Below are 15,696 nucleotides of genomic sequence, written 5' to 3' on the forward strand. Positions count from 1 at the left end.
CTGATTCATTCTAAATCAGCTAATCATGCACTGAGCATGGTATAATTCTGTTAATATATCAATCAGGGACAGACCTAGAACCCATTCAATGTGGGGGCCAAAATGCAAGACTATTTATAATGGGGGCACCAAAGTTAATATTAACATATTTAACAAACAAAAACAATGCAAATTCAACCAAAATTTTGTACCGTGTGGGTCCGTCACTGATTATCAATATTTGTGTCATAACCCGACAATAATCGTTCAAATTCATACTATCTCCGAACTTGTAAGATACAAATGTTATTTAAATACTAACTACCTTTAACTATATATCAATTTGTGTCTTATAAATAGGCCCAGAAATAATATTATTTATGTATTATTTTATGACTAAAATCTACCTTAATCCTTTAATTTTATACAAAATTTTAATTTAGTCTTAATTTTATATTGTAATTTTATAATCCTTTAAACCCTAACACTGTTAGTTTCAATTAATTAGTTTCGTATCAATCATTGTTATTTAAAAAATTAAATTTAATATATTAATATTTAAGAATGTTTTGTCAATATATAAAAGTTAGCATAGGAATTTTTTTTGTTATATTCAGTATAGAAATTTTCTTTATTAATGAAATTAATAGTATTATGATTAAATGACAAAAAAATACTTTATAAAATTAAGAGATCAAAATAAAAATAAAAAAAAACCATGTCTAAAGTTAAATGACTAAATTCTCACTGTAGCTCCATTGTAAGTAATAACTAGAATAGTCTCCTCAACAACAAAGTCCTGGAATGCATGAATTCCGTGGGCAACAGTAATTACATAGTAAGTTGGATTCTAATTATATATATGAATTTAAACTAACAGCATGGCTAGTTGCACAGTACTAATAAGGACAATTAAAAAATTATTTTTTTCTCTTGCCTTCTTTTGTGTGTGTGTGTATATAGGGCCCCAAACCTGCTTGTGCTTTAATAATCACCCACTTTAATAATCATATTGATTTCCTCTTCTCAAACACTCCAAATAATAATGAACTCTCTTCCTGAAACAACGTCTGAAACAATTCCAGATGCCTGGGATTTCAAGGGTCGTCCAGCTCTCAGATCCCAATCTGGTGGTTGGACTTCAGCCGCCATGATTCTAGGTACTTAATTAGCTTCCTCACAAGTTACTTAATTTAACAATATTACACGCACTTCAGGTACACTAACTTGGAAAGACAATAAGTTACTTATGAGACTAACTAGGTCGTCTGGTTTTTTTTGTTGGGTGGCGATCTGATAATTCAATCAGGTGGAGAAGCTATGGAGAGAATGATGACTCTGGGGATCGTTGTGAATTTGGTGACTTATCTGACAGGAACGATGCATCTGGGAAACGCTTCATCTGCCAACATAGTCACCAACTTCTTAGGAACCTCGTTCATGCTGTGTCTGCTCGGAGGTTTTGTGGCCGACACATTTCTGGGCAGGTTTAATTTGACCAGAATATTATTCCCCAGATTCCACTTCTTTTTTTTTTAAATTTAATTTCCTGTATATATATTTTGTTTCCATGTGGTGATTATTGATTATTTAATTCAATCCCTTCTTCCACAGATACCTCACTATTGCCATTTTCGCAGCCGTCCAAGCAACTGTAAGACCTCTGCTATGCATTATTATCTTAACTGCGTCTTTTCAATGTTCAAATTAGGTCTTTGTACTTTTCTCCAAAAAGATTCAAATATTTCTTTGGCAAAATTGAAGAGACATCGTAGAATAAGTTTATATAGCGACGTTAATTGACCTGGGGATAACCGTCTCACGTACTTGCCAGAAACGAGCTTGATTGAAATCGACATTCAACAGTGTCTTTGATGTATAATTGTCGTCTTCATCCCGCAGTTATCATGGAGATATAAATTAATTGATATTTATAATTTTTTAATCTTATCCCTAACTTATCGCAAATTCTTTCTGTCCATCAAATTAAAAGAATTTTCATAACGTTAAAAGAAAAATAATTTATTTTGCATTTTTTTTGTAAAAATAGCATCCTGCCATATTTTCAAATATTTGATATGCTCTTACAATACTATTTATCCTAGAGTGGTTTACTATATATTGTATATTTGTTATTATCGCAATCCGTAGTGATAGGAAACAGTAGTATAAAAAAATATTCGCTCTCAAACACAGACGCGTCTTCTTTTTTTTTTCTTTTTTTTTTAATGCATAATAATACTATGCATAAAATTTAATTTGGAATAATATAATTTCTAGTCTCTAAATTTCCTATCAATAATCGATTTAATTTAAAACTTTGATTTGATGCAACTAAATTCTTATAAAAATTCAATTGTTTCGGATCAAATTTCATGAATTGAAATAAAAAAAATTTAGAAACCAAAAGTTATATTTTCCTATTTAATTAATTATAGAAACTTGCTCCAGTTTGACCTTTCTCTTCCCGTTTGTGATGCTAACCAAGCAAGCCATAGATTGATTTAGATTCAATTTTTAAAAACAAAACATCAATAAGACTTATCTTTAATTAAGGTGAATAATATGAGCTTATAGGATCCAACAATTGAATATTTCAGGGTGTTACAATCTTGGCGATATCAACAGTAATCCGAAGTCTACATCCTCCAAAATGCAATCCAAATACCGACTCCTCATCATGTGTCCCAGCCAACGGCATGCAACTAATGGTTCTCTATTTAGCTCTCTACATCACTGCTCTTGGAACCGGCGGCCTGAAGTCCAGCGTCTCCGGGTTCGGGTCGGATCAGTTTGATGACTCAGACAAGTCGGAGAGGAAGCAGATGATAAAGTTCTTCAACTGGTTCTTCTTCTCCATAAACATAGGATCCCTAGCGGCAGTAACAGTTCTTGTGTACATTCAAGATCACGTGGGAAGAGAATGGGGATATGGGATTTGTGCTTTTGCCATTGTGATTGCTCTTATTGTGTTCTTGTCGGGTACTAGAAGGTACCGGTTCAAGAAACTGGTGGGTAGTCCGTTGACCCAGATCGCGGCGGTGTTCGTTGCTGCTTGGAGGAAGAGACACTTGGAGTTGCCGTCGGATTCGTCGTTGCTGTTTAACGTCGATGATATTGCAGATGGACAGAAGAAGCCCATGTTGCCTCATAGCAAGCAGTTCCGGTAACACATTATATTACCTTCTTAGTCTCATTCATTGGTCGTTTGCTTAAAGAATGAAAATTCAGGTCAACCTGCCTGAGTTAAATGAGTGTCTTAACCAGTTTAATAATGTACTTGTTTTGTCACCGGTTTAATCATGGTTCAATTATAGTTTTAACAATTAATTCTTAAACCAATGTCTTAACTAGTTAAAAACCATTCCAATTTTCAGTACCTTACTTTTAATGCATCCATGGAATTCTTCCTTCCATTAATTTTTACGGTTAAAACAATTTTCTCATGTAAATTACTACAGTAAAGAGCTTTTTCCATGATTTAATTTCTAATAGATATGCATCTGTAAGTGTAGGATTTGAATCATTTCCAATTTCATCCATCCATACTCTTTCCGAATATCTCTCTACATACCCAATTTCATCTGTCCATTTAATTATTTTTTATTTTGTTAACGGACAGATGGGATCAAGTATGTTAAGATGTATTGAAAGAGAATATAAAGAAGATTTAAATTTGTAAGCAGTGTACCTTCCCTAATAAAAACTGTCAGTTGTATGCTGTGGAGGGAACACCGAAATTTCAAAAAGAAAAAAATTAATAGTAATAATTAAGTAGCTTTATTGTCTTCCCATACAATCAAGACAGTCGGTCCCCTTTCTCTCAATTATTCAATGATTTCTAACTTCTCTTGATTTTGGACCACATGATGGTGCCCTCACGTTAAGTGGTTCTTCCATTTATGTAAGAAGAAGCTAATAATGTTGCACAGTGTCACACAAGCATATAATAATCCACCCCTTCATCTTATAAGAATTTTGTGATTCTGAATATAAACTTTGAAAGAGTTTATTTGGTACTAATTGCTTTATTTTAAATATGTTCTTTTTCTCAATTTCTAATCAGGAGATAAATAATGTGTTTATTTTTTTAAAATTTATGGTACTATTTATAAGTTAAAAAAAGGAAATCAAAGAAATTTTTATACAATTTCAATATAACTAATTTTTCTTGATTCTTGAAAATTAGTTATAAGTGACTTATAGTAAAGACCATAACGAGTATCAATAAACAACTTCTTGGGTTTAAGTGGTTGTAATGGTTAGCAAGAAAACAGTACTGATAGGTAGGCCACCGTGTTCGATAATAAGTCCAAATGTCACGTAAATCAGAGGATAAAATGACCATCAAGTGGTTTGGCTCATTGCGGAAATTATAAGCTCATCCAACTTCATTAGCCAGTTTCTTTGGATAATAATTATAGCCACAATAAAGACGAAAACCAGAAGGACCATTCTTTGTCTATTTCTCCATTAGTTGGTAGTATTTTGATAAGTCTATCCAACTAAGTCATGTTAGAATAGAGCCATCAATTAAGGCCGAGCTCTTCAAGCCAACCCTTTCAACCAAAAAAAAAAAAGTAGAACACAATCACTACTTTAGAGTGTAAAATTATAATTCGAGCTTAAAAGAACCAACCCTAAAACAAAAGGGCCGACCCTAGTTAAGCTCTTTTATAATTTTTTTTAAAAATTTAATATTAAAAAATTAAATAATACACTAATTTTAAAACCCTAGTCTCATTTCATGGGAATAAAGAAGAAATATATGAAAAGATTAATAGCTTTGCCACTATTAAGACTCCACAAAGAAAATGACAAAATTATATTGATGTTGATTATAATAAAAATCATCAAGATTTCGCTAATAATGATAACAAAAGTTGATTGTTGTCGGTGCTGATTTTATGATGTTTTTTATGAGTCTTAAATTTGTTTTTATAGATTTAATGTTATATATAATAACTTTTTTGAAATTTTAAATATGTTTTTATATTCTTAAATTAAAAAAAAACATATATATGGCTAAGGCCTTGATGGCTAAGGTCGGGCTAATCAAAATGAAGTCCTAAGGTATAATCGGGTTTTATAGAGCTAGCTCATTTAGGCCTTAGCCCTTCAAAGGCCGAGTAATTGACACCTCTATATTAAAACATTGTCAAGCTTAATTAGAAGTAATTTTTTTCAAAGACATTATCTACATTAATATTCACATGAATTTAAGTGGTCATAGCAAGCTAGAGACCTCTAATATGCCTTTATCTAATGCCGGGTAATGCTTCGACTTCCCATTTTTGCTTTTACTTTTCTTGATATTATTAACTTCTACATAAAATAAAAGACAGTTTAATATCTTGAGATTTTGGAAGAGTGAAGTTTTGTATTTTTATGATTTTTTTGAAGAAAAATATCACAATTACACCCTTTTATTTTTGAAAAATTGTAAAAAATATATAAAACTTCACCGATTCAGGGCTTCAAAATATCAAATTAAAATATCTCTAATTTATATAAAAAGTAATAATACAAAGAAAAATAAAAAATGAAAATAAAAAGTTGGGATAATAAAAGGAGCATTATTAGATAAAAACACATTAGAGATCCCTAACCCAGCCAAAGCCCTTTCTACTATGATCCACAACTGTTGGTTCATTGAATTTTTTAGATCTTTATGCAATATTTATCCAGTACTTCTTCAAGCACAGTAAAAATTATTCCCCCGCCCTTTCTTTGATGTGCAGGTTCTTGGACAAGGCAGCAATAAAGAACCCAGAAATGCCAGAAGAAACAACGAGAGAGAGAAGGTGGTATCTTGCAACCCTAACTGATGTTGAAGAAGTGAAACAGGTGATAAGAATGTTACCCATATGGGCCACCACCATCATGTTTTGGACAGACCACGCCCAAATGATCACATTCTCGGTGTCGCAAGCAACCACCATGGACGGCCACATCGGAAAATCTTTCATTATCCCGCCGGCATCGCTCACTGTCTTCTTGGTAGGAAGCATTCTGCTCGTAGTCCCAATCTACGACAGAATCATCGTCCCCATCACAAGAAAATTTCTTAACAACCCTCACGGAATGACCCCGTTGCAACGCATAGCTGTTGGTCTGTCCTTTTCAATTCTGGCCATGATTGCAGCAGCAGTGACCGAGATCAAGCGGCTCCGATCAGCCGAATCACGCGGGTTGACAGACGATCCAAATGCCCAGATTCCGATGAGTGTGTTGAGGTTGGTCCCACAGTTCTTGCTTGTGGGGGCAGGGGAGGCATTTACGTACATAGGACAGTTAGATTTCTTCCTAAGAGAATGTCCCAAAGGAATGAAGACGATGAGCACAGGGCTGTTCTTAAGCACACTGTCATTAGGGTTTTTCTTCAGCTCAGTGTTGGTGACGATAGTTCATAAGGTGACAGGTCACTCGAGCCCATGGCTAGCAAATAACCTAAACCAAGGGAGGCTTTATAACTTCTATTGGCTTCTGGCTATTTTGAGTGCTTTGAATCTGGTCGCATTCTTGTTTTGTGCCAAAGGGTATGTGTACAAGGAAAAGAGGCTCGCCGAGGAAGGCATAGACTTATTGCAGGAGGAGGAACCTGATGCTGCTTGCCATGCATAGCAAGTTTCCGCTCTAGCCCTTGATTTGGATGTGGAAAAAATTAAATAAAGCGAATAAAACTTTGGGAAAGAAAAGATAATACTATTTTTAAGAGTTTTCTTATTGTAACTAGTATTCTCTCCTCTCATTTTTTTTTTTTCTCTATCCAAATCAAGCCCAAGTCTCAATGTCCTGGTCTCTCCACGTAAAACTTGAAGACTACTTGTGAGACAACTCGTACGTGATCTGATGTAGAATAGTCAAAATTATATCATTTTGTGGCATTTTTACTTGTGTTGTTGTGCATGTGTGTATTTTCGTATGGTCTAGTGCCTAGTGAGTGTAGAAGGAAATAACGAAGTATTTGAGCACCACAAAGATGTAGGATTTGGCGTGATGCGAAGTATCAGGTTTAAGTTTGTAAAACGACATCATTTTGTATCACGAGGCTTGGGTATTCTCTGTTGAGTTCTGGAACTCGAAATGCAAGGTTGTATTGCAATTACCCAATAAGGTGTCTATAATAATGTGAGCGTATCATGCAAAAGTAGAAAGTTTGTAATATACAGAAGAAACTAACGGGTTATTCTCTTGTCAAAATGTCTTGTTTATTTTCTCCCATCTGCAGCCAAAACTTCCTTTATCTACACTCACTCCATGAAAAATTCTTGCATGGACCTAGTATACATCATCCATGCTCAATCCAATAAAATTACACAAATTCAATTAAATAAAATTTTGTATAATCATTTTTAATGACTTCATTTTTAAAATAAAATGCTTATTTAATTTCTTGATTTTTTTTTCTCTCTGCTATCATTAATGGTAAAGTTAATTTAGTAGATGGAACATAGATGATGTGGTATACTAAATTCATGTAAAAATTTCTCTTCATTCCAAATGGTAAAAAGCCAAAATCTTAATTCTATTTATAAAATTTAAAATTTAAAAATTGTTATGAAAATAACAAAAATATAAGAAATTGAGCTGAGAAAAATGAACAAGATCAGACAAGAAAGAATCAGGGGAGGAAAATAGTGAGTGATTCTTATTCACTTCAAGCTTACAATCACTTGATACATGCCTATTATTTATATACCACAAGTCCTTTAATTCTATTTCAAAGAATAAATCTAGACAATGGTAGGATATATAACATTTGAATGTTATGTGTATTAACAATGTGAAACTTCCAAAAGGCCATTCAAGTTGTTGTAGGTTATCAAACTTTAATTGGCTAATGCCAAAGAATAACTCTTGTAAGTTCAGGGACATCTACAATTATATTACAATATTTACAATGAAGTTACCTTCTAAAAGTTTTCCGTTATGTATAACTTATTTTGTAAAATCTGTGAAGCAATTAATATTTGGAAAAATATTACCTAACGACCCATGTAGCCTTTTAACAGCAAATTAAAGAAGGACCACATAATTCTATAATATCACTGCACACCCAGGACCTAACTAAAAATAATATTTAGGGAGAAAAGACCTGATTACCCTTGTTTACTAATGTATGAGGTAATTACATGAGTTAAACTCACAGGCTCGACCTGTCAAAAGATATAGGTCAGGTTGGCCAAAAATGTAACTAGTTTAGATACAAGCTTATTTTGGCCCACACTGCATAACCAAAACTCACAATGGACTAACTGCGGGTTGGCGATTAGCCTGTATATCCCCCCCCCCCCCCCCATTTTAATACTCTTTGATAAGAAACACAATAGATAATAAGCTCACACGATAGGCATTGAGAATTTTGGTGTTTTATTAATCTCCTCCACATAGTGAAAGTGTCATGCATGTGCTACAGATGGTAGGGAATCTAGCACTTTACAGGGCAGTTTAATTATGTTTCTTCCTACTCATTTTTAATTTTTAGATATTTTTTTGTTAATACGTTTGTTTTCTCGAATCGGTCAATTTTTTCTTTTTCCAACTTAACTAGGCTATGGATATGACATGTTTTTCTATTTCTTGGCTACAAACATGATAATGATATTCGGCGCTCACTGTTTTTCTAATTAATATAGCTTTTTTTAGTTTCGCTATCCATTAAAGAAAAAAAAATTCTCAACCCAGTTGTTATTTTTAACCAAAATAAATAAATAAAATTTATATATATGGCTTGATAAGCACCTTTTGTAATCTGCAAAATTAATATTTCATGTTTAACCATACGTTTCGGCATCAAGCTACCCAGAAAATTAAAAAAAAAAAAAAACTGCTTGCCCTTTTTTTTTGGAGGGGGGGGGACTACATACCTTAGGCAGTACTTTACAAGGTAGTTTAATATGATTTTTTTTTACATCAAAATATAATGAAAAGAGGTAAATTTGTAATTTTTAAAATTAAAAAAAATATAAAAATATATGTTTTACTAGCGAGTTAGCCGACCTGTCAGGATGCAAGTTGTGCCAGACCATCATAAGTCAACCCATAGCCTTTAGCTTGGCCCATATTTCTATCTCTAAAAGTGGTTAATTGTCAATATCTGAATATTTGCTTGATTATTCAAGACCAATACTTGTACAATTATTACATGTACTATTTATACAATTATTTGAGACCAATAGTTGCACAATTAATCATGTCCTATCAATTTTTTGAACTGTTCATTAACCGAATGGGTGCTTGTTATTACATATATTTATTTGACAAAACTTAAATGATTGCTTGTTTATTCAGTACCAAGACTTTCACCTGTTATTAATGTATGGCTACTTGTTTATTCAATACCAACACTTGTACAAGTGTGAGTCATGAATAAACAAGTAGCTATATATTAACAACAGGTGAACACCTTCAATTGTGTTTTTTTGGTGATTAGGTATTTTTCCCCTAAATCTTATTTTCAATTGTCAGGTCTCAAGGGTTGTAATGATATTTCGAAACTATAAAGGTCCTTCTTTACTATTAAAAAGCTACAAGGGTCCTTAGGTGATATTTTCCTTTAATATTTTTTCAGCAATATCCTTAATGAGGATTTTCTTGAGTAATTATATATGGTGGAGAAGACAGGAATGGAAATAAATGAGTAAATTTGGGGGGGAAGTTGTTTAAATTAAGAGTAATTTTAATATATAAACTTTTAAAATTTATATAAATTGGTTAAAGACGTGACTTAAAAAAATATAAGGCAAAATGTAATAATAGTTACTCTTAGTTATTTGTAACTAATAAAATTTTTATATTTATAACTTTTTAAATAGATATTTTAATTTTGGCCAAAAAAATAGATATTTTAATTAAACTCATCTTCAATCAAAAAATTTTTAAATTTAACTTTTATTGATATTTTTTTATATCTAAGTGCTATTTTCCCATGAATTTAGTGGGTTAAAAACTTATCTATGTAAGAAATCTGAGTTACGCAGCCGACATTGAGGATATTTTAACCAAGGCCCAATCTACAAGTTGTCTTTCTTTTCGTTCTTTTTCTTGATAAAGTAAGACAACTTTAACCATTGCTTTTTTTTTTTTTTTTTGGTACCAAAAACCAATGTTTCTTGATCTCGCCTAGTATATGACAATATAATACGATTGGTCGGAACTAGCACAACGAAACAAAAATGTGTCAATCTCCTGACAAATAATTAAAAACAGACTTACTTCCAACTATAATATGAGATATTTTTTAAAAATTTTACTTAATTCAAATATAAAATATTAAATAATTTTTATATTTATTTTAATTTTAACTATATTCCTATTTTATTTATTATTTTTTAAAAAAATCACGCATAGAAATTTTAATTACTATTATCAAAGCTTTTATATATAATATTTAATGAGGATATAAATAGGATGATGTTGATATTTTTAAAATTTTAACTAATATTATTTATAAACTGTGAATTAGTTAACTATTATTTATATGGTAATCTAGATGAAGTATAATTTAACAAGTTCCTTGCATTATAAAACATGCTGCTGAAATGATACTTTTATATATTGAATAATTATTTAGAAAAATTAATCTACTAGTCCTTATAGTTTTAATTCAATTGTAACTCAATCATTAAACTTTGACTCGTTGTAACTCAATTTTTAAAATTTTGACTTGATTATAACTCAATCCCCAAATTTTAATTCTTGCAACTCAATCCTTATAATTTCAACCATTTAAATTATAAAGATTAAAATTATATCAAAATTTATTATTAATATTTTAAATTACTAAACCCTTTTAATCTTTATAAATATTATAAATATTAAAAGTTTAAATTATTTTTCAATCTTTATAATTTTATTTTTAAAATTATAAGAACAATATTTAAATGGTTGAAATTATAGAGACTGAATTACAAAAGGCAAAATTTAAAAATTAAATTACAATCAAATTAAAATTATAAGGACTAAATTATAACTATCAAAATTATAAAAATTGAGTTATCAAATTATAAGTATCAAACTCTTATTATTTTGTTCTCATCCAAAGAGAACAATATAACCTCACTAGTCACTACAGCTATATATATGCGCATAGAATAAGAAATGATTCATTCGATGAGATCAGAATCACGGACTATAGACAAAAGCTTCAAAACACAGTTCACTAAAACTTCACATGAATACTATTACTAAAAAAAATAAAAACCAGTACATCCAAAAAAAAAATTAAAACCAGGCATTCTAGACAACTTAAAAAACTTGGTTTAATGTAACCAAAAAATTAACACTTAATCAATGTCTTTGGTGGGAACAACCTGCGTGGGAGAGAATATATTGAGAGAACAAAGCACGTGCAAATCCATTGAGTTTGAGATAAATGAGATATTGTTGGGAGGGCTTTATATTCTTTTGAGTCCAAAATATGGAAACAAATTCTAGGGAATAAAAAGCTGTCTCAAACCCATTTGTATTTTGTAATAACGTATCCAGAAATGTCCAAAAATATCTGCCAATAATTTAATACACCCAATGATAGGAGGGCCTTCGATCTGCACATATGTTTCTTCTACATTTAGCCCCTTCTTTAAGTTTGTACCGTTTTCAAATGCAACGTACTGCTTTTAATATTATAAAATACTTTTGATTGAATTATATTTTTTAATGATTTCATTAATTGTTTTAAAATCTTATTTTTTATATTTATTCTTATTTAATAAGATATTCTAATTTTAAAAATTTATTAAACACACTCCTTAAGTAAGGGAATTTTTGAAAAAAATTTATTATTTTTGAAAAAAATTTATTAATTACACTTTAAAATACCAAAAATATCTTATAATTTTTTAACATGATGTTGATGCGTTTTTTTTTATATAAATATGTCATTTTTTTCACTTTTTAGATTATACTCTATTCAAACCTATTTATAATGCATTTTTTTTCATTCTATTTATAAATCATTTTTAATATATTTAATTAAAATTAAAAAAATTTAAAACTCATTAATTATCTTTAAAAATTTAATAAATTTTTAATTTTATTTTTATTAAATATATATACTTTAGTAATATATTTTCTTTTATTAACGTTTAATAGACAATAAAGGGATAATTTTGTAATATAAAATCAATCACATGCTTCATGAATAGGACTACAAAAAAATATTGCTCTCCCTGTCTTTATAAATTTGATTAGCTTAACGAACTTTTACTAATTTCATTAGTATGTGCAAATTAGGTACTTATGCCTTATAATTGATGAGACTGTCTATCAGAGATTACTATCATTTATCCTGTCAGTCATGTGTACTTTAAATAGAACACTGTCTTATCTCACATTAATGTTAATATATGCGCACACAAAAAGCAGTTTTTTTGCATTTAATCAGGATGCATGTACGGACTGAATGGAATATTGAAAATTTAAAAAAAAAAAAAAAAAGACCTGTCAAGGCCCCATCCATCTGGCCTGCATGACTACTGACCAGAATAATTTGATCATGTTTAAGAACTTAATTTTTCTCAGCATGAAAGTAAAAAAAAAAAAAAGATAAAACCGAGCAAGTAAGGGCCGTTTGATTTTCTTTCCATTTTTCAAAAAAACTTATTTTGGAAACCAATTTATAATTTTTAAAATAAAAATAAAATATATTTAATTATGTTAATTTTAAAAAAAATAGAGTTAAAAGATTAAGTGATAGTGATGGTCTCATTTTGGTAAGTGTTTTAAATTTAAATTTTTTTCAAAATTGTATTATTTTTTTTTTTAAAAAAAGAAGAAACATTATAGAGCTATTTTCATTTTTTTCAATTTTTAAGCACATGACATCTTCAGGGGGTAAAAAACAGACACACATGATTGTCAGTTATAACCAACTGCTACCATAAACCATTACCATTTCTTGGCACATCTTGGAATTTTACTGCTGATGAATTGATTTATTATTATTATTATCTTGAAAGCTGGTACTCTCTCCATTTCTAATTATAAAATAAGTTTTTGGGATATAATATCCTTATTTATCCCCTCCGATCTTTAATATAAGAAAAAATTTGCCAAAATATTAATCAATAATATAAGGGCATAAGGCAAGGTTAGAGTAATTAATTTTTTTTAATTTCATCCCTTATTCATTTTTTATAGTTTGAATTCCTAGACAATTATTTAATATAACTATTAATTGCAAAGAAAGACAAAATTAAAAAAAAATTACATATATTTTAAATAATTTTAAGGATACAACTATAATTTTTTTAATAAACTTGAAGTTGATTAAATTTATCTTATATTAAGGACCAAATAGAGTATACTTCATCTATTTATTTATGTAAAAAATTAACTATATGACACAATTTAAAAAAATCAGTTAACTACAATAATTATGTCTAAAAAAATAAACTAAAATGCCCATGTATTCAATCAAAATAAAACTGCATTGATTGTTTCTCATAAATGAAAATTATGAGCTCATGAGAGATAATCTAAAAAAATTGTAATAAATACTAATTAAGGTATGTTATTTTACTTATAAAGAAAAACCAAACAATAAGTGATAGTTTCTCTTATATATAAAAATGAAGAGAGTATGTTAGATACTCCCTTAATCATATTTATAAGGCAGAAAGAGAAGAACTTTTTTATCCTGTATAGAAGTTACGTCATTAATTTTTTATCATAATTTTTTCCTTTTACCCTCTATCAAATGTTAGTGAAAGAAAGTATGTTATTAAAGCATGTACATTTAATAGAGAGAAAGTTAAAAATTTATTAAATTTTTAGATAGAGTTAATGAGTTTTAATATTTTACATAATTTTGATAAAATAGTTAAAAGTGGCTTATGAATAACACTAGAGAAATAACTTGCAAACTATTAGGAATATTTAATACTCCTCTAGTCCCATTTATAGAGTAGGAAGAGAGTATTTGTTTTAATTCTATTTATAGAATACCTTAATGATTATTGTATTCATCTCTATTTTTTCACTTCTATTAAATGTTGGAAAGGTTATTAAATGCTAGAATATTATATTTTTAAAGTATGTATATTAGATAGAATAGAGTTGAAAACTTATTGAATTTTAAAACAAAATTAATGAGGTGCAAGATTTTTCTTAATCATGATGAAAATGCTGGAAGTCACTTATAAATAGGACTAAAAAATAATTTTTTTTTCAAAATGCCTCTAATCAATAAATAAATAGATAAAAAGACTTGACCCACCTAAAAATAAAGTTAAAAAATAATGTGCATAAATTGATGGTAGCAGTGAAAATATGACCCCCCCAAAAAAAAAAAATTAAGACACAAATTAGTTAAAACTGTATTATTCATGCGTGAATGTTTAATAGTTTCAAAAATCCCAAGGCTCGCAATAAGTAATAACACGTCACAACTCCCATACTCTTAATTAGCATCATTAATATGATAAAATTATCCTAAATTTTTTTTGCTACATGGCAATTAGTATTCTTAACTTTCAATTGGTGCAATATTATCATGAAAGTTTTGATAAAAGAAAAGGTACAATATCTTTCTATAATAACATTTGACCTATGGTGATCTTTGATAGAAAAATTCAGACTAGAGTTAAAAAAATAATTTTGCCTCCTAAGTCTTTTTAAATAAGCAAATAATGTCATGAACTTTCAACTAATGCAATATTTTTTTGTTATCAATTTTGAAATATAAAGAAATATCTAGCGACTCATTATCAATGTTTAAAAATAATTCATATTTTCAGACTTTGATTAGAGTTAGCTGAGGTTGCTTAGGTGCAAACCAAAACTTACCTAAGCATTCAATGGATTTTTCCTTGAGCAAAGTCCAAACTTCTTTTTACTTTGCAAACGAGCAAGTCCAGATGTGTGTCTATGAACAGGTATGGGCTTGCAAAGGCCTAATGATGAACGAAATGGTCAAATATAAACTTGTCCATAACTTGAATTATAACTTAAAGGTATTTAATATAATTTAATCCTAATAGGTTGTTGGATCATTTTTCTTATTGAGCCCATTGAAATTTTAGAATACTAATTGTTCATTTAGACAAATTTACAAGACAAAAATCCTCTTTTAACTTTCAAAAATAACTATCGACGTTGGTCAAATATTATTATAAAATAATATGGTATCACTTTTTTAACATTTTGTATAAAATTACACCAATTAAAACTTAAAAAATACCTGTCGCACCTAATAGAAAATTTTTAGAACAAGCTTACCCTTTAACCTCACCGCCTCTTGAATGCACAACACTCAAATTACTAATTAAAAAAGGTTAAGTTCCCAATCTACCCAATTTAAGATATTATTTCTCATTCTCTCTGCATCGTTACAATTTTATAGAAAACTTTCCCCCTCTATTTGTGTTCCTCCTTCCTACTTATTTTTCTCACTCCTCTCTCTTCTCTCTCTTCCAGAAAAACAAAATACTCCATCTGGTAACTAGTATACATAAGATTACTTATTTGTTCTAGTCGTACAGTATAAAGAACCACATAAAAAGGACCAGAGACCAAGAGAGCATAAAGTAATTAATTTGTGTATTTTTATTATAAACCTGTTGAAGTATGAAGTGATGGAAGGTTTGTGCTCTCGAGATGCAACCCAATCCATGGTGTGGGAAGTTTATAGTTTGTCAACAAAATGTATATGAAGTGTGAACTACACATTTGTCCAAAAAAAAAAAAAGAACTATACATTTTAAAAGAGAAGGA

The 15,696-nt window shown here is 29.6% G+C and overlaps 1 protein-coding gene across 1 annotated transcript; it reads left to right on the forward strand.

The window, feature by feature from the left end:
* Positions 1–997: 997 nt before the first annotated feature.
* LOC129311875 (protein NRT1/ PTR FAMILY 6.3-like) lies at positions 998–7,087 on the forward strand. Its single transcript, XM_054954345.1, has 5 exons — positions 998–1,139; positions 1,289–1,466; positions 1,594–1,633; positions 2,580–3,145; positions 5,721–7,087. The coding sequence occupies exons 1-5, from the start codon at positions 1,025–1,027 to the stop codon at positions 6,601–6,603; spliced, it is 1,782 nt and encodes a 593-aa protein (XP_054810320.1). The 5' UTR covers positions 998–1,024; the 3' UTR covers positions 6,604–7,087.
* The last annotated feature ends 8,609 nt before the right edge of the window (positions 7,088–15,696 follow it).

This window comes from Prosopis cineraria, unplaced genomic scaffold (assembly GCF_029017545.1).
Source record: "Prosopis cineraria cultivar Desert tree isolate PC_DT_omini unplaced genomic scaffold, ASM2901754v1 PC5, whole genome shotgun sequence".
Classification (NCBI taxonomy): domain Eukaryota; kingdom Viridiplantae; phylum Streptophyta; class Magnoliopsida; order Fabales; family Fabaceae; genus Prosopis; species Prosopis cineraria.